At 35.0% G+C, this 21,040-nt stretch overlaps 1 protein-coding gene and 1 non-coding gene across 2 annotated transcripts; both read left to right on the top strand.

Moving 5' to 3' along the window:
* Positions 1-1,599: 1,599 nt before the first annotated feature.
* LOC138399075 (putative olfactory receptor 2W6) lies at positions 1,600-2,526 on the top strand. Its single transcript, XM_069493566.1, has one exon. It carries the CDS (start codon positions 1,600-1,602, stop codon positions 2,524-2,526), a length of 927 nt encoding a protein of 308 aa, XP_069349667.1.
* A 17,067-nt stretch (positions 2,527-19,593) lies between these two features.
* On the top strand, positions 19,594-19,807 carry LOC138399282 (small nucleolar RNA U3). Its single transcript, XR_011236157.1, has one exon. It is a non-coding gene; the product is annotated as a small nucleolar RNA U3 (small nucleolar RNA).
* The last annotated feature ends 1,233 nt before the right edge of the window (positions 19,808-21,040 follow it).

The following is a 21,040-nucleotide window of genomic DNA, read 5'->3' as shown; positions in this document are numbered from 1 at the left end:
GTGCAGTAGTCTCATAACCTTACTGTTACTTTCTATTTCTATTAACTGCCCAGTCTTCCACAAAATCCCAGATAACAAACAAAACCAGAAGAAAAACATTAATATATTTTCTTCCTATATCCTTTGGAAAAATTAAAGCCAGGTAAGCCTAAATGACTAGAGAAAATGGGAAAAATTTTCTTTTGCTTTGGTGTGCTATATTTGGCTATGGAAAGTAAATTTACTATAAGAATTTCAAGGTCAAGAAAGTTTCATCAAAGACAAATTTTACATTTGAAAATCAAAATATCTATGATAAAAATTTAAGTCCTATTCTGTCTTTATTTTTTCTCAGATAACTAATTGAATATATTATTATTATTAGAAAAAGCCCTTAATTCTGTAGATCACACAGCAGTCTAGGTATTTTGTAATATCATTTAATAATGTTAGTCTTATTTATGCTTAAGTTATCAAAGAATCAACATGACTAAGGGTGTGAGATATATTTCCTTCTATACCAGCTGTTCTGCTTTTACACTTGTCTCCCTTTATCTGTTATTTCTTTGTTATCCAGGCATCCTTTAATCCAGTTATGAGTGTATCTTTTATGGATCTGTCTCTCTTTCTTCTTCTTGGTGATTTTAGGGTCAATCTTTTTTTATTTACTTTTTAAAATTACTCTTTCTTACTCTTTATTTACCACATTCCCTTTCCCCCTTTGTGTCCATTCATCTCTATTGTCATGTGCCTCTCTTCCGCAAGCTAATCACATTGTTTTGACATTTGTAAAAGGCTAAAAGAAGATAAAATATATCTAAAGTTGCCATTTTATTACTGGACAGAATATCCTCCCTGACCTTGGCAATCCAGGTTGCAAAATTTCATTACTTACAATGAAATGAATGGTAGAGATCTGAGTTGATAGTATTTTGTGAGTATAAAGAACTGAGATATTTATTATATACAATTATAATCTAAGTAAAAAGGTGACATTGACACTGTAAAGTGAATACACACTTATGCCACATTAATAAGATTAGAATGCTCACGGTAAGTAGTAGTTTCTCTGTACCTTGTGTTTTTCAAAAACTCAGTTAATGAGCTCAACCCTGGTTGTCACATTTTCAGAAAGTCATTGTTAACATTGAGGGCATATGGAAGACAGCTACTAGGGTAATAGTACACCTTCTAACCTTCTTATATGAAGAAGAGTTGAAGGAGTATGAATGGTCTTGGCCTGAAATAAATTTATTAATAGCTGAGATGTGGTAACTGCCTCTAAATATGTTACAGAAAGAAGTATTAGCCGTGATGTATATTCAGTAAAGTTAAAATACTTTCTCTTATGAATCATAGGGAAAAAATGTCAACTTAATAAAAAGATGATGATTATAAGTGGTAATTTGCCAATAATGAAATATTTTGCCTTATGTGTTTGAACAAATGATGAACATCTTATATAGCTGGGCAGAAGATATGCTATTATTGAATGGGTTGTTAGACTTGATAGCTATGTGTTCCCCCCAAATCCTGATATTCAAAGATATTCACAAAATATATATTAAATATTCTTCATTTTGTCCTTGCCAGCTGTACAGATGATGTGAAAGGAAGGCAATGGAAAAATCCAATGACAGCTTAGACTATGGTTTTATCTTGGTGGGTTTCTCTGATCGTCCCAAGCTGGAGATGGTGCTCTTCATAGTAAATTTTATTCTGTATTCAGTGGCTGTTCTGGGAAATTCAACTATAATTCTTCTATGTATATTAGACCCTCGGCTGCATACCCCAATGTACTTCTTTCTGGCAAATCTTTCCTTTCTTGATCTCTGTTTCAGTACTAGCTGCATCCCACAGATGCTGGTAAACCTCTGGGGTCCTGATAAGACTATCAGCTATGCTGGCTGCGTTGTCCAACTTTTTTCTTTCCTTTCTGTTGGGGGAATCGAGTGCATCCTTCTGGCTGTCATGGCATATGACCGTTATGCTGCAGTCTGCAAACCTTTGCACTATATGGTCATTATGCACCCCCAGCTGTGTTTACGATTAGTGGCTGTGGCCTGGGGGAGTGGACTGGTCAATGCCATTGTCATGTCCCCACTAACAATGACCCTCTCCCGATGTGGTCGCCGCAGAGTTAACCATTTCCTCTGTGAAATGCCAGCGCTGATCAAGATGGCTTGTGTGGATGCTCGCCCAGTGGAAATGCTGGCCTTTGCCTTTGCCATTCTCATTGTCCTACTGCCTCTCACTCTTATTCTTGTCTCCTACGGCTACATCACTATAGCTGTGCTGAGAATCAAGTCAGCTGCCGGGCGATGGAAGGCCTTCAATACCTGTAGCTCCCACCTCACAGTAGTCTCCCTGTTTTATGGGAGCATCATCTATATATATATGCAGCCAGGAAACAGTTCTTCCCAAGACCAAGGCAAGTTTCTCACTCTCTTCTACAACCTAGTGACTCCCATGTTGAATCCGCTCATCTATACTTTAAGGAATAAGGAGGTGAAAGGGGCACTGAAGAAGGTTTTGGGAAGGCAATAATGAACAGGAGAGGTATGATAAGCTATAAACTTGTGAACTAAAAATAAAATCCTAAGCCCTCTGCTAATCCTCAGCCAGCGGACCCCAGAAACACCTTAAAATTGCATTCCCAGCCATGAAGGGATGGAGAAATAAAGCACAATTACATGTATATGATTTTCCTTCATAAATATTCATGACTCCTCCTATAGCTTGTTGAATATGGATATTTGACAAACCCCACCCCCACCCCCCGGGTATAAAATCCTGTTCTTTTGTCTCTTCTTTGAATTATGTGTGCCTGGCTTCTGACTGGGGCTTAGGTTCCCAACCTGTGGAAATAGCCGCCCAACAGTTACCCTTCATGAGAAATAAAGCTCTCCTTCTTCCAAAGTATAAACCTCATTATTTTTTTTTTTCTAGTGAAAAAAGCCCTAGGCAAATTTTTTTCAAATACATTCATTTTGTGCTTATAATAAAGGCAGCCAATGTAGCAAACATTCTTGAATTTTTTTAATGTGAATAAATACACTGAAATGTATCCAAAGTCAATATGACTCAACCATAGCTTTATATGGATAAATCTTAGCAAAATAATTTAGTAAAAGGAATTGGGTCTCAGAGAGATAAAATGACTCCCATATAGATATGAAATAAGTATGTTAAAGATTTTTTTCAATTCAACAATGAGGGAACTAGGCAGATATAATAATTAGTTCAAAAAAAAGTCATAAAAGTTGAAATGAATGAGCAAATGGAGGAGGCAAAACTTGCTTCTTCCACTGTGGAGAGGGATATTAGTTCAATCTCTATCTAACAGCACTAAATTTGTCACAGAGAAGAATTATTCTACATTGCTATCAGTTATAAATAATTTATAATTATTTATAATTTAAATTATAAATAAATAATTTATGAAGTTTAAAAACATCTGCCACAGAATCAGAATCAGATAGCCTGAAGGGATAGAAAATGCAAAATTTTCTGCTGAAGCATAAATTTTTTTCTGCAAGCTAAACCATATATCTTATTTATGTTATAACACTAAGTCTATGGTCCCAAGCCTCATAATAAAAGGGTGCATTTTCATCTTGATTTTTTAAGTGGTGAAACTATGGTTTATAGAGCCTATGTAAGTTAACCTGGGTCACATAGTAAATAAGTGGGATTCAAAAGTGGTGGGTATGATGCCTGAACTTTTGCCATTATCCCCTGGTCCCCCTATCTCTTTGTTATAGAGTATTTGGTGCATATACAGGACACTCAATAATTGGCCCCAGCCTCATTTGCTTCATCTGCTTGCACAATCCTTCAAGCATTCTGGATATGCTATAGACCCTATGAGAGAGTTCTCCGTGCTTAATACCACCCCTTCCCACATTTCCCCATGAAAATACCCTGTTTAAATCTTTCCCATGCTTTGGTGGTCAGCTCAAATACAATATACTTGTAAAATTGTCTAGGACTCTGATTTAAAAATGTTCTATCACTCCTTTTAACCTATGGCATTTTTATACACTGAAATGACAGGATTTCTACTTATTATATTCATATATTTCCTGTGTCTTCTATTAGATTGTAAGTTCCTTGATGGTAGGGTCATTTTTCTTTTAATCCCTTTTAGCATCATTCCAAGTATTAAGTTGTTATTAAGGCTGGGCGCGGTGGCCTAGCACTCTGGGAGGCTGAGGTGGGCGGATCGTTTGAGCTCAGGAGTTTGAGACCTGCCTGAGCAAGAGCAAGACCCCGTCTCTACTAAAAATAGAAAGGAAGGATCTGGACAGCTAAAATTATATATATAGAAAAAAATTACCCGGGCATGGTGGCGCATGCCTGTAGTCCCAGCTACTCAGGAGGCTGAGGCAGGAGGATTGCTTGAGCCCAGGAATTTGAGGTTGCTGTGAGCTGGGCTGATGCCATGGCACTCTAGCCCAGGCAACAGAGTGAGGAGACTCTGTAACAAAAAAAAAAAAAAAAAAAAAAAAATCATGGAAGAGTAAAATGAAAAATTTAGTTATCCTGTGATATCAAACATATGCTTATCTAAGAAAATAAAAATAATAAATTATTTTTTAAAATTTCTAGTCAGATGATTTCATGTCACACAGAACAGATATGTTTATTTTTGTACAAGTGAATAAAATATAACCTAATATTTTGGCAAAATAACTTATAAATTTATTACACTTACTTGCCAATGACTGTTGGTTATGTCTGCAAATCATATACATTTGAAAGGCATTACACTGGTAGAATCCTGAATCTCACTTTAAAAGTTACCTCTAGCCCTAATTCTTTTTAGACCAAATTAATTGCATCAAGGGAGTGAATACCTATCTATTTGGATACACATATGCAAATTCCTGGTCACAATGGGGCAGAAACCCTTTAAGACCAAAACAAACAATGTAAAGATTTCATCTTTATAAAATTCTCTGACAGAGGTATAATCAACATGTTGTGCTCAAAACTGACTTTCAATTCACTGCAAATGATCTTTCCAGATAGCGTTAACATTATATTTGATTCAAACACATGATAATCAAACTGCCTAATGCTTAAACACTCCAGCTCAATTCCCCGTTTGTATGCTATGATCACCTTTCCGTAGGGTGGATGCAGGTTTTCATGAAATTATAAGATGCCCCAGAAGTTAAGAAAACTTTTCTCCTCATGGAGAAATTAATTTTTATGGTGGATATAGTAATTGTTTACTTCCAGATTTAGCTTTAGATTTTAGAAAATACCCCCTTTTATTTCCCTTGTGGTCTTCAACAACATGTATTTTCTTCAACAAAGAGTGGTGGAAGAGCATAGATATTTTAGTTACCGAAAGTTAGAGGTGGATCCCAGCTCTGCCATATTTAAATGTGTGTCTTTACCTAAAGTAACTAATCTCTTTGAGTCCTGGCTTATTTAGCTATAAAATCTGGTTTATTATAAAAATCTAGTGAGGCTATTTTGATAGTTATTAATACTATATTGCCAGATGTGAAAACAACACAAGTGCCCATCAATACATGAGTGGATTAATAAAATGTGGTATATATATACCATGGAGTACTGCTCAGCAATAAAAAAAAATAGTGAACTATCTCTTTTATTATCCTGGATAGAGCTGGAGCCCATTCTTCTAAGTGAAGTATCACAAAAATGGAAAAACAAACACCACATGTACTCACCATTTAATTGGTACCAATCGATGAACACCAGTGTGCACATATAGGAAGTAACATTCATAGGGTGTTGGGCAGGTGGGAGGAGCAGGGAGGGGATGGGTAAATTCACACCTAATGGGTGCCGTGTGCGCTGTCTGGGGGATGGGCACACTTGTATCTCTGACTCTGGCCATGCAAAGGCAATTGCAGTGCAAAGGCAATTTATGTAACCAAGGTGTTTGTGCCCCATAATACTCTGAAATTTAAAAAAATACTATATTGCCATCAATGTAACAGTTTGCTTTAACTATTAAATGGCAAGACAATTGTGTAGGTGTCTGAAAGCGTATGTGATTGAGAACAAGTAGCCAGTGAGGCAAGTTCATCTGAGGCAGGAATTCGGGAAAGCAGTAGAGCCATAAGGGGTAAGGGGATGACTGCAAGCCCACTGTCCCCCAGGCTGTACAGATGTTTGGCCTCACCGGTCAGAATGTATCCTTTGACTAAGGAAACACAACTTCCTCCAATTGAACAGGAATACCTCCTAGATTTTGACTCTTCCTCCTTAAGTCATTGCAACTCTAAACAAACAGTTAAATTGCCCTAAATGTTCCCAGAAGTATTTAACAGCATTGTCAGGTTACTTCAACTATGAGTTGATGCTTAAGACTATAAACTTTACTGATATTATAAGTAATAATTTAATTTTCCTGTATTAACTCTCAACATAAAATTTCTGTAAGCTGAGCTATGATAAGTGCCTGTTGTAATATTGACTGATAGCGAACATTCCAACATGATCATATTATAATATTAATTTCAGGGAAAGTGTTCTTCATTGGTAGAAGGAACACAATCAGACAAAATTAATCACTAGTAATTAGTAATATTTGAGCCCTAAAAACTTCTTGAATTATTTGAGGAAATATAAATAATTCCTTTGTTTAAGAAACTGTATGTTTTTGAGGTAAGCCTTTCTGGCAACAGAATGAGACTCTGTCTCAAAAAAAAAAAAAAAAAAAAAGAGGTAAGCCTTTCTGAAAGCTCATATTATGGTATCTTTAGTAGTGTAACATCAGCTCTGTGAGAAAGATGGAAACTCCAGACTTCAAAAGTCCTAGGGGAAAGACACAATAGGCTCTGCCTTCATTTTCCCTCAGGTTCAACAGAGAATAGAGTAACAAATATAAAAGATGATACCACTAATTATCCAGTCATAACCCATTCTAACTGCAATTCCACTAAAGAAGAGCTTCAAGGCCACAGCCACTTGTATGTTTTGACTCAGGCAGTGACTTCCAGGAACTTGGGCTCTGGGTGACATTGTCAAGTAAATAAAAGAAATATGACATGACCATTTGGTTACCACCTGAATTCTGGAGTCTTAATAAGACTTTCCCCTGTTTAATTGCCTCTATTAGTCATTGTAATTACTGTAGAAGTACCTTCCTTATTTAAGGTAGCATAGCATCTCTATTGGCTCCTTAGGGTTATCTGCACCATAGTTCATTGTGTCCTTGGTTGTTGGGTTATATGTCTATTGTCAGGTCCTCCTTTTTTGACTAAGTGATCCTGTTACAATGAGTAAGGGGGGATGATGACTATTGAGCCTCTTTTTGTCCAACAAAAAAGGAAATGTATATTATGTAAGTATGTGTAGGTGTGTATGTGCATTTGTGTGGTGAATATCTTGAAAATGGGCAGCTGGAGCTAAGGGAGAAAGAGGAGTTGTTTCAGTAAATAAGAGGTGGTGGCTTCCTGGGATGTCCTTTCTGCCTATGTTAACATATCTTGGGAGTAAGACAAACTATCTTTCTACTTAATAGTTCATAGGATACTCTCTCCTCCTAAAGCCTCATTAAACATCTTCAGGAGTATCATTGTATATATTGCGATAGTTTTGTGGTTCTAGAGAGCCCCTTGACCAATCTCCACTCCCACAAGTGGAGAGGGATGGGAGGGTGGGAAAGTGAACTCCAAAGACTGGTTTTTCCTTCCTAAACTCAAAAATGATACCATTGCACTAATAAGTACATGAATCTGAATTGGTAAGGGTAGATCATTATAGGCTATACTTCAAATCCTACATATACTCATTGCCATTTAATTTAATGTTAAGATAATGATAAAAACCTTTCCAAGTTTCAGTCACTTATCCTGTACTCAAACTATGACTATTTCTTTCTCAATATCCTAATTCTTTTATCCTTGAGTGCACAGAATTGGATTAAATATAACCTTTTTAATACAAATTTATCATTGATTGATGTATCATATTCTTGATTGTTTAATATGGGTAAATAAATTGCAGTATATTTAAGAGGCATGCCATATAGTAGTCAATATGAATGAACTTCAGCTACACATACCAATATGAATGAATTTAGTAGCAATATTAAGAGAAAAAAGTAATTTCCAGAAAGAAAAAAAGCAACATACTGCTCTGTTTATAAACTAAAAACAAATAGAAGTAAACCATATACTTTTAAGGACTACACATGCGTTGTAAAACTTAATACAAGGAAATGATGAACATAAAATTTAAAGTAGTAATTTTTTTCCAGTGAAAGAGAGCAGGGATATGGAAAGGTAAGAAACTTATGGTAGATATAAACTATTATCAACATTCAGAACGTCTTGTCAGATGGTGGGTTTGTGTGTGTTTATGACATATTTTTAAAATAACATGGTTATTTGTATTAGTTTAAGACTTCACACTTTTTAAATAGAAGAAAGAAGTAAAGAGCAATTTCTTGGGAAGCTGGAAGCCAGGTTAGAAGACCCAATAAAGCTGAAAACTAACCCAGCTGGGAAATGGGGAAAGAGGAAGAACACAAGCAAGCTGATTTATTTTACATTGCCTTAGGTTTGGATGGTGAAGCACTAGCAATTTATGAATGTGAGGGTACAAGTCAGTCTCAGGAGAAATTATTTGAAAGTCTGTATAAGACACAAATAAATCTCCATTTCTCCTCTTACTCCACCAATCAAGAGATCATTCTACCCAAACCTTTGGCAAAAATGGGGTCTACTCCATTGCGAGGTTGAACAAAAAGGATATCAAACTCTGAAATACCAAGCTCAGCATAGTTGATTAATCTGAAAATAGGAGAATGGATGAAAGTCTAGATATCAAATTGTGAGAACTTCCCATCCATGTTCCCCTATTGGTTCCAAGATCACTATCAGAATTATTTATGAATCCCACCAGAGATTTTGGAAAATTATTCTTTGAATAAATTGTCCAGCTGCACCACCCCCAAATACCTATTAATACAGACAGTTATGGGTCCTTGAAGAAAATGGCCAGTGAGAGCCATTTCTGGTAAAATCCAATAAACCACAAGTCCTGTCCACACAGCAGGATGTCCCATTGTCTCATAATCATATCAGTGCTTACTCTGTAAAAAAGAATGGTCAATCACAGATGAAGGAAAACCTCTACCATGAAGGAACTGGTTACCTATCTATTTGAATATGCATATCCAAATTCCTGACCACATTGGGGAGAAAAACCCTTTAAGACTGTGAACAAACAAATATAAAGATTTCATCTTTATAAAATTTTCTGATATGGAGGTATAATCAACACATTGAGCCCAAAACTGATCAAATCACTGCAGATGATCAGTCCAGATAGTGTTAATTTTCTGTTTGATTCAAACATCTGATGATCAAGTTGTCTAATCCTTAAACACTCCAGCTCAATTTCTCATTTGTGTGCTATGATCTCCTTTTCATTAGGTGGATTTTTCTTAGTAATGTAATATTCAATAAAAGATGCAAAGAACTTCTACACTGAAGACTAACAAATACATATGAAAAAAATTAAAGAAAATCTAAATAAATTTAGAGATATAACATATTTCAATGGAAAGGTTAGTATTTTGAGATGTACATCCTTTCCAAAAATCATCAATTGATACTATTCCAATCAAAATCCAAGTGAAATTTTTTATAGATTGACAAGATGACCCCAACATTTATAGGAAAATACCATAGACTAAAAGAGCCAAAATAATCCTAAAGAAGAAATCATACTCCACAGGAAAGACAAGTAAATTAATAGAACAGAAAAGAGAGTCCATCAATAGATCCACATGTAAATATTCACTTGATTTTTTTAAATGTCACCAAAGCAATTAAATAGAAAATTCTTTTACATAAATGGAGCTGGTGTAACTGAACATCCATGTAGAGGAAACAACATCAACAACAGAAAACCCAAATACTTGACCCTACCTCATAATATACACACAAATTAAATTGAGATGAGTCATATAACTAAATATGAAAGCTAAACTATGAATTTGTGTTCTTGTTATTAATCATGGCATAACAAATTATCCCAAATTCTAGAAGTGTAAAAACTACAACTATTTCTTAAGCTATGATTGTGGGGGTTAGGAATTTGGACACGGCATGGTAGGAATGTCTCATTTCTGCTCCATGATGTGTGGGGTAATAGCTAGGATGGCTTGAAAGGCTGAAAATGGCTGCTACAGCTCACCTAGGGCCATAAGTCTCGAGCTTCATTTCTTCTCCACATAGCATTTTTTGAGAATAAAATATTCAAGATGATCTTTCATTCACATGTCTGATGTTTGGTCTGAGGTGGTTATAATAGCTGAGGGCTTACTAGGACCACTCTTTCTCCACCATGATGGTCTCAGGGGATTCAGACTTCTAACATGATGTCTGGCTTCTTCTGGCATGATTGTTCTAAGAAACCATGGTGGAAGCTTTAAGAGTTCTTATAATCAAGCCTCCAAATTCCAGAATGTGATTTTTAGCACATTCTGCTGGTCAAGTGAGTCCCTAAGGCTAGCCAGCCCAAACCCAAGGGGAAGAGAAGAATATATTCTTTCAGTTATTGGGGGAATGGCATTATGTGTGAAAAGAAGAAAAGAATTGGTGGTGAACATCTTCGAGACAATCTACCACAAGCTTAGAAAAGGGAACATAGAAAAAACATCGTCATGGCCTTTGGTTAAACAAAGATTTCTTAAATAGGACACAGAAGACAGGACACACTAACAATATAATGGGAAAAAATGATATAGTAGAATTTATCAAAATTTAAAACTTTCTATCATCAAAAGACACTTTCTATCATCAAAAGCACATCAAAGGGCAAGCCATTATTGGAGAAAATACTTAACGTACATATACCTGATTTTTAAAAAAAAGGCTCATATCTAGAACCTATAAGGAGCTGTAGCATCATAAAAAAGAAAAATAGCAACATTTTTTAAATGGGCCAAAGACTTGAATAAGAATGTCACAAAAAAAGATTCAAGTGGCTAAAAACATATGAAAAGGTGCTTAACTCAGTACTCATCAAAAAAAATGCAAATTCTAAGTACAATAAGATCTCATTACACATAATGGCTAAAAATACAAAGACTGATAATCCCAAGCGTTGATGAAGATGGGGAACATCTTGAATTCTCACACATTGTTGGTGGGAATATTAAAACGCTATAATCCATTTGGAAAGCTGTTCAGCAGTTTCTTATAAAGTTAGCCATACTATCAGTTATCCATTGTCATTTTAACTAACAATCTCAAAGTTTGACAACATAAAACAACAATCCTTTAATTTGTTTATGATTTTCTAGGTCAGCAATTCAGGTTAAGATTAGCCAGGTGGTTCTTCCACTGGTCTTTCCCAGTCACGCATGTTGCTGCAATAATCTGGCTTGACTGGGACCAGATTGTCTAAGAGGGCTTCACTTATATGTCTGGTAATGGCTCTTGGTTGGGCTACATATCTTCAGCAAGATAGCCCAAACTTCTTTACATGGCATAGTGTTTCAACAGGGAAAGTCCCAATGTGCACTTTTCAAACCTCTGCCTAGGTCATGTTTGCTAATGTTCATTGGCCAACAATACTGATATGGTCAATGTGTCAGGGAACTATAATTCAGCACGGATATAGGGAGGTGGCCATTTCCTAACAATATACCGTTAATATATATACCTATCCTATAACCCAACAATTCATTTCCTAGACATATACTCAACAGGAATGAATGAATATGTCCACAAAAAACTTGCATGTGTTTACTGTTGACTGTCAAATCCCCAAAAGACCACCATACAGATCAGTTGATCAAGCAAAGCAGAGTTTATTGGACCTACTGCAATAATGGAAAATATTATCTTAAGAGTGTTACTATTATCTCAAAATGGTAAAATTGGGGAAGCATATTTGTAAGGTTTTAGGACCTCCGATAAGTGATAATAAAGTGAATTTTGCAAGACAGGGAACTGGTTGGTGTTGAGCAGAGTTTATAACTTAATAACTTTGGATCAGTGGGCACATCAAAGCAAAAGTCTTGAAGAAAACCTTGATAATTGAGCTGGTTAGTTGGTATTTCATGGAGCAAGCCACTAAGTTACAGTTGATAGTCTCTATATTATTTAAAATGGGGACTGGAAAGACTGTCTGGTCCATTTAATGCAGGGCAGGAAACTATGTTGTCTTTGGTTCTCACCACACAGTATGAAATTCAACTGACATTAGATAGTTAATAATTTTTTTTCTGTGTCTTTTTTTAACAGTGCCTTTCTAAATGTCATCTTTGTTTCTGATTGTAAGAAATAATTAGTTTTAGTAACCGGAAATTTAAAAAAAACTCTACATTTCTTATTTTGAAGTCAGAGTATATCTAACCACAACTCCTTACATTTATAGTTTTAGAAGTGGCAACATGATCATGCTCATGTATAACTAATAGAACTGTATCTCTATCATACTCCTTCAAAGTATTGACCATATTAATCCTTCCAGTTTAATAGCTAAAAGCAGCTGTTATAAATTAATAAATTTTTTCCTAATTGAAATTATCTGGTATTATGTAGAAAAATCTCAACTAATTTTTCTAACTCTCATTGTCCCTAATTTTTCACTCATACAACTCATAAATATTATCTTCCAAGTTTAAATTGTTGGAACTTTAAGTTGTTATTAACTCACATTGAAAAGCCAAAATTATTTCATAATTTTAATGCTAATTATATAATTTGACAAATATTAATCTATTAGACACTGCTAAAAATACAATGGAGATCAATTAAGATATTCCCTGCTTACTAGAATTACTAGACCAGTGTGAGGAAAAACAATAAATAAAATTCACACATAAAAGCGCAACTACAATTTGCCATAATAACAATAATGATGATAATCATGAACAAGCATGAATGTAATGCAGGTGTTGTTATTATCATTATTCTTACATATGAGAAAACTGTGGCATAGAAAGGTAGGTAACCTAACTACGATCATACAACTAAGTGGCAGAGTTGGGTTTGAATCCAGGCCATCTGAATCCAGAGCCCATGTTCCTGAACATCGTCCAGTGCTGACTTTCTGTGGGTTTTCTTCTTAAGTCTGTAATTGCTCAATTGTAAGAACTATGGCCACAAAGTATAAGATGTTATAATAAGGTATAGACATGGGCTAGGTGAGAACTTTATGATGAAGGGAATTAAAGTGGTGACCTAAAGGATGAGGTGGTATTATTCAGGTAGAGGAGCAGAGAGAGGATGAGTTCCAGTTTTAGAGAATAACAGGTTTCAAGGACAGGAAGTGGGAAAAAGTTTACATGCCAAAGAACTTAGACAAGAACAGCATGTGGTGCAATGCGGAGAGAGAAGAGATTGGAGGAGTCAATAGGAATCAACTCACACCAGGACCATAAAAGACACGTTAGGTATAACAGAAGGCCATTGAAATGTTATATGCATAGTGATAGCGTCTTAGTCTGTTCAGGCTGCTGTAACAAAATACCATAGATAGACTGGGTGGCTTATAAACAACAGAAATGAGAGTGCCAGCATATTTGGGTTCTGATGAGGGCCCTTTTCCTGATTTACAGACAACTGTTTTCTCATTGTATCTTCACATGGTGAAGAAAAGAGAGAGAGGTGCAAGTTCTTATTTCTATTCTTATAAAGACACTGACCCCATATATGAGGGCTCCACATTGATGATGCAATTGCTTCCTAAAGGCCACACCTCCTAAAACCACCACATTGAGGATTAGGATTTCAGCATGTAAATTTGGGGGGACGCAAACATTTAGTGCATAGCATAAGTTGAAGATGTATATATAGAAGTAAAGTGTAAAACAAAAATAGCACAGTGGGTAGAAGAAGTGGCAAAATATTATTTTAACTTAGACAGTGATAAGTTAAAGATTTATATTGTAAAATAAAAAGTAAAACAAAGAAGTACAACTAATAAAACAAAAAAGAAAATAAAATGGAATCCTAAAATGTTCATTAATAAAAAGAAGGCAGGAAAAGAGGGAAAAACAAAAAACAGATGAAAAAAATAGGAAGCAAGATGAGATTCAACTGCAAGTATATTGATAATCACATTAAATGTAATAAAGAAATATCACAAAGCAACAGCCTCAACTTTCTACTAAATAAACTAGAATAAAAGAACAAATAGAAACTTAAAGTAATCAGAGCAAAGTAAATAACAAAAAGCAATCAATCAATTAGAAAACAAACAATAACTAATAAAGAAAACCAATAAAACCAAAAGCAGGTTCTTTGAGAATATGAATAAAATTGATAAACCTCTACCCAGAATGATCAGGGAGAAAAAAGTCACAAATTGCCAATATCAGGAATGAGAGAAGTAACATTATGACATATACCATATATATTAAAAGGATAATAAAAGAATCTTATTAAAAGTTATGTCAACGAATTCAATAACTCATGGAATGGAAAAATTTCATGAAATACACACACTGCCAAGAGCTTAACCAAGAAGAAATTAATAACCAGAAGATCTGTTAAGGAAACTGAATTTGAGATTAAAAATCATTCCTGCAAAGAAAACTTCAGAATCAGATGGTTTCACTGGTGAATTCTACTAAATATTTAAGCAAGAAGTAATATCAATTTTATATAAACTCTTCCAGAAAATTGAAGCTGACTGAATACTTTCATGACTCATCCTTTGAGGCCAGCACTACTCTAATAACAGAACCAGACAAAGTCATTAGAAGAAAATTAAACTACAGAATAATATGCCTCATAAACATAGATGTAAGAATTCTTAACAAAATTTTAGCAAATCTAATCCAATAATAGAAAAAATAATACATCTTGACCAAGTAGGGTTTATCCTAGGAAGGGGGGTTTACAGTTAAAAATCAGCCAATCTAATTCACTGCATTAACTGACTAAAAAAATTAACTATATGATTATCTTAATAGAAGCAGAAAAAGTATTCCACAAAATTTAACATCTATGATTAAACTAGGAATAAAAAGGTACCTCCTCAATCTGGGGGGAAAATAATCTTCTGAAACAAACTGTAGCTATGGTTTTCCCCCCCTTCTAGGGTTGGGGGAAAAAGGCAACAATGTTTACTCTTGCCACTGTAATTCCACATTGTACCAAAGGTTCTGGCTGGTCCAATAGGCAAGAAAATAAACTAAAAAGCATATGTAAGCAAAAAGTAAAAAGTAAAAATATCCTTATTCATAGATCACATGATAGTTTATAGAAAACTTGATAGACTCTACAAAAAATCTGTTAGAATTTATAGGTGAGTTTACAAAGGATTGAAAGTTATATGACCATAATAAAAAATTACATGGTTACAAATCAGCATTGAATCTCCAAAATAAAAATAAAAAAACAATTTACAGTAGCCTCAAAAAATGTGTCCTATCTAGGGACTGGATCTGTCCAAATAAATGTAAGATCTATACACTGAAAAGTAAAAAAAACTGCTAAGAGAAACGTAAAAAGATCTAAGCAAGTGGAAAGACATACAATACAATTGGCCCTTCATATCTGTGGGCTATGCATTTGTAGATTCAGCCAACAGAATATTGAAAATATTAGGAAAAAAATGGATCCTTGCATCTGTACTGAACATGTATAGACTTTTTTCTTGTCATTATTCCCTAAACAATATAGTATAACAACTATTTACATAGCATTTACATTGTATTAGGTGTTATAAGTAATCTAGAGATGATTTAAAGTATACAGGAGAATGTGCATAGGTTATATGAAAATACCATACTATGCCATTTTATTTGAGGGACTTGAGCATCGGTGGATTTTGGTATCTCAGGGAGGGTCCTGAAACCACATCCTTCATGAATATTGAGGGATGACTACTGTGTTTATGCATCAAAAAACTCAATATTGGGAAATGTCTATAGATTGAACTATAAATTCAATGAAACTCATTGGGCTATAAATTCAGTGAAATTTCATTCAAAAATTGATTGATATATCCTTTTATCCACAGATTCATTCAGTAATTACTTTTTGAAGACCTAACAAAATATCAGTCACTATGTTTACAACTGAAGATACAAAAGTGAATAATGTATGAGCTATTACACTCAGGCGATACTATTTGGTATGAGAAAAACATATTGATAATTTATGGCAATATGTTGATGGTTCAAGGGCAGCAAAGTAGGAATTATTAATTCAGTCTATGAATGCCTATTGTAGACATGTATCCTACAGAATAGATAGGTATTCAAAAGATCTAAAATTACAAGCATCTCTGAAAGGAATAAAAATTCTTAGAGCATGAAATAGCATAGCATGTCAATGGTAATACACATAATGTGATGTTGCTGGAGAATAAATTGCTATGGAGTGTGATGAGCAAAAAGACTAGAGATGTAGGCAGTGATTTGGTGATGAAATGGCACATAGATAGCTAAGAAATTCTAAAGATCGATACAAATTGATGTTGTTCCAAATCTGGATACCAACATTTCTGCTCACCTTCCTTCAGTTTAAAATACAAAGTTAGCTGGGTATGGTGGTACATATTTATAGTCCCAGCTACTTTGGAGGCTGAGGTGGGAGGATCACTTGAGCCCATATGTTAGGATCCAGCCTGGGCAACACAGCAAGAAAAATGTAATAACAATAATAAAATTATTTAAATGGAATATATCTGGCTATATAGTTCATAAATAAGGCAATACAAAGCTCACAGAATTTCTCAGTAATTTATAATATCTTTTTCTGCTGTTTTTTTTAGAAAATATATTTGTTTATTCAAGTATGAAAAGATTCCAGTATTACATCAAAATTAATATATCAATGGAATGTTCAATGAAACTTGACAAGCTAATCTGAAAATTTAAGTGAAAGAGCAAAGGGCCAAGAATAGTCAAAGCATTTTTGAAGAATATGACTCTGAGGTAGAGACTTTGACTTTGAGGTAGAAAAGAATTTCTTAAATAAAACACTAAAAGCACAACTTCAAAATAAAAGACTGATAAATTTGACTGCATTAAAATTAAGGCATTCTGTTTCTCAAAAGACGTGACAAAGAAATACACAACACAAATAGGGAGGAGATATTTGAAATACATACAATGAGCAAAGGATTATTACGCAGAATTCAGAGGAATACATGTACAATGTAGGAGAAAAACACCAACAAATCACTAAAAAAAAAGAAAATGAAAAAAGAAAGGTGCCCAAATGAAAATGGTCAAAATACATTAATAGACATTTCACAAAAGAGAAAATGCAAACAAAGAAACAATGGACTTAAACAGAACTCCAGAACAAATGTGTCTGAATGACATTTACAGAACATTCTACCCCAAAACCACTGAATATACACTTTTCTCATCAGCTCATGGGACATTATCTAAGATGGATCATATCCTAGGACACAAAGCATGTCTCAAAAAATTTTTAAAAAAATAGAAATTATACCATGCATCTTCTCAGACCACAGTGGAATAAAATTAGAAATGAACTCCAACAGAAACTCTCATCTCTACACAAAGTCATGGAAACTAAACAACCTTCCGCTGAACAATTATTTCGTTAAGGAGGAAATCAAGATGGAAATCAAAAGATTCTTTGAACTGATAAAGGAGACACAACTTATCAAAATCTGTGGGATACAGATAAAGCAATCCTGAGAGGAAAATTTATATCCATAAATGCCTACATCCAAAATACAGAAAGATCACAAATAAATAATCTAATGAGTCATCTCAAAGAACTGGAAAAGGATGAGCAAACTGACCCCAAACCCAGAAGAAGAAAAGAAATAACAAAGATCAGAACAGAACTAAATAAAATTGATAAGAAAAAAACTATATGGAAGATTAATAAAACAAAAAGTTGGTTCTTTGAAAAAACAAAATTGACATGCCTCTGGCTAGGTTAACAAGAAGCAATAAAGAAAGAACTCTAATAAGCTCCATCAGGAATGGAAAAGGAGAAATTACAACTGATGCCATGGAAATACAAAATGTCATCTATGAATACTATGAAAATCTCTATGCATATAAACTGGAAAATGTGGAGGAAATGGACAAATTCTTAGAAACACACAGCCTCTCTAGGCTCAATAAGGAAGAAAGAGAATTCCTGAACAGACCAGACAAACCCACAGCTAACATCATACTGAATGGGGTAAAACTGAAAGTGTTCCCACTTAGAACTGGAACCAGACGAGGTTGCCATTTTCTTTTCTTTCTTTCTTTCTTTTTTTTTTTTTTTTTAGGTCTCACTCTGTTGCCCAGGCTAGAGTGTCATGGTGTTAGCCTAGCTCACAGCAACCTCAAACTCCTGGGCTCAAGCAATCCTCCTGCCCCCAGCCTCCCAAGTAGCTGGGACTACAGGCATGTGCCACCATGCCCAGCTAATTTTTTCTATATATATTTTTAGTTGGCCAGATAATTTCTTTCTATTTTTAGTAGAGACGGAGTCTCGCTCTTGCTCAGGCTGGTCTTGAACTCCTGAATTCAAACGATCCACCTGCCTCGGCCTCCCAGAGTGCTAGGATTACAGGTGTGAGCCAGTGTGCCCAGCCAAGGTTGCCCTTTGTCACTGTTTCTATTCAACATAGTGCTGGAAGTCCTAGCCAGGACAATCAGACAACAGAAAAAAATCAAGAGCATCCAAATGGGGGTAGAAGAGGTCAAACTATTGCGCTTTGCTGACAATATGATCTTACATCTAGAAAACCCCAAAAATTCTTCCATAAGTCTACTGGAATTGAGAAACAAACTCAGCAAAGTCTCAGGTTACAAAATCAATAACATTCCTATACACCAGCAACAGTCAAACTGAGAACTAAATCAAAGACTCAATACCTTTCACAATAGCAACAAAGAAAATAAAATACCTAGGAATATATTTAATTAAGGAGGTAAAAGACCTCTACAGGGAGAACTGCGAAGCACTGAGGAAGAAAATAACAGAGGACATAAACAGGTGGAAAACCATGCCATGCTCATTGGTCAGCAGAATCAACATTGTTCAAATGTCTATACTACCCAAAGTGATCTACAGATTCAATGTAATCCCTATTAAAATACCAACATCATTTTTCACAGATCTAGAAAAAATAATTCTATGCTTTGTATGGAACCAGAGAAGATACCATATGTCAAAAGCAATCTTAAGCAAAAAGAACAAACTGGGAGGTATCTATTTACCAGACTTCAAGCTATACTACAAGACTATGGTAACCAAAACAGCATGGTGCTGGCACAAGAACAGAGACATAGACCAATGGAACAGAACTGAGAACCCAGATATAAAACATCCTCATATAGCCATCTCATCTTTGACAGAGCAGACAAAAACATACACTGGGGAAAAGAATCCTTATTAAATAAATGGTTCTGGGGAAATTGGATAGCTACATGTAGAAGACTGAAACAGGATCCGCACCTTTCACCTCTCACAAAAATCAACTCACAGTGGATAACAGACTTAAACCTAAGACATGAAACTACCCTGTATTCTTTTAAAGTGTCAAAGTCATGGAAGTCAAGTAAAAACTGAAGAACTTTTCCAGATTGAAGAAAACTAAAGACACAAGAGAACTAAATGCAGTAGGTGATCCTGGATTGGATCCTTTTGCTATAAGAAACATTATTGGAAGACTATACTTTCAGGGACTATTTCTATACTTTGTTACTAGAGAAGTTTCTCTGAATGTGTAACAGTGGAAACCTCAGAGAGAAGGTGCAGCGTGTTCTCCTGAGCATGAACCCAGCTCTTGCTGTTCCTTTGCTGCATCTGCCATTTGCCATTGATGATCATTCTTCTCTTCCCTCAGGAGAGTAAGAGGGAGAGGATGCAGTCTGAGTGGTTTCTATTTAAAAAAAAAGAAAAAGAAAAAGAAAAAGAAACATTATTGGGACAATTGCTAAAACTTTAATGGAGTGTGTGAATTAGATGATAGTAACATATACATGAAAATTTCATTTCATGATTTTGATGGTTGTATTGTTATGTGGGAGAATTTTCTTGTTTGTAGGAAATACACTGAGGTATTTGGGTGTGATGGAGCAAACCGCTCTTAAATGATTCAGGGAAAAAAAGTTATTTGTACTAATCTTACAACTCTTCTATAAGTTTGAAATCATCACAAAATTTAAAATGTGAAAAAACACTTCCGGTACCTAAAACACCACAAAATCTTTTGAAACGATCTCAGGCCTGGCTAAGCCTCCTGAGCCTCAAAGATGAGATAAAGGAGGTAGACAGCTTATACAAAATGAAGACAAGTCCAGGACCCAGCAGCCCACCCCTTCCTCAAAGTCTAAGGGAAGCACAGACATTAGAAGTTTTCTTAGACATGTCCCACTGGCCTTCCTTTCTGGACAGAACAGCAAATTTGTCTAATTGCTTCGATGGAACATATATTCCCAAAGGCTTCCATGAAGAGAATAAAATATTTTTAGCTCTCCAATCTGAGACGTTTAGTAAAATTTCAAAGTATAAATTGTCTTTATTACTTCAGAATAGTTCTTTAGGAGTCTGAGGATCTGACCTCAGACTCCTGGTGTGGGGTACACTGAAGCCTACCAAGGCCCTCAGGATGACTTTACAAACTGAAAATGCACCAGTTTAAGAGGAATGCTGCCACTGTGCTTCAGCTCAATACAAGCTGAGGGTCAAAGTGACCTGAGATCAGGGTTGTTTGGTGAGTGGTTGCTCTCTCACACTGGCCTCCTTATGTAGGATTTATTTATGCAAGTTCCGAAGCAAGTTACAAACTGAAGTCACAAAAGGGCAAATATCCTCAAGAACAGAGACCACTGACCTGCTTCCTAGAATGAAAACTAATTTTCAGAGGAAAGAAAAAGGAAAAAAGAGTAAGAGAAGAATGAGAACAGAAATAAATCCTGACACTATTTCCTCATGGATACTTAAAGAGGAGGCAAGTAATATTTTAATTATTTCTTTATTTTCTAACAATAAATTGCTTTTTTTACCCCAGTTTACTTATCTCTTAACCATATAAATATGATTAACAAATATACTTAATAATATTAAAGGCTATATTTTCTTTGAAGTATCTAAGAAAAAAGAGGGTAACA

Source organism: Eulemur rufifrons, chromosome 18 (assembly GCF_041146395.1).
Source record: "Eulemur rufifrons isolate Redbay chromosome 18, OSU_ERuf_1, whole genome shotgun sequence".
NCBI lineage: Eukaryota > Metazoa > Chordata > Mammalia > Primates > Lemuridae > Eulemur > Eulemur rufifrons.
Note: the sequence above shows the minus strand (reverse complement) of the source record. Positions and strands in the feature narration are given on the sequence as shown.

Coding starts and splice junctions, on each gene's coding strand:
- LOC138399075 (XM_069493566.1), top strand. CDS start 1,600: ATGGAAAAATCCAATGACAGCTTAGACTATGGTTTTATCTTGGTGGGT.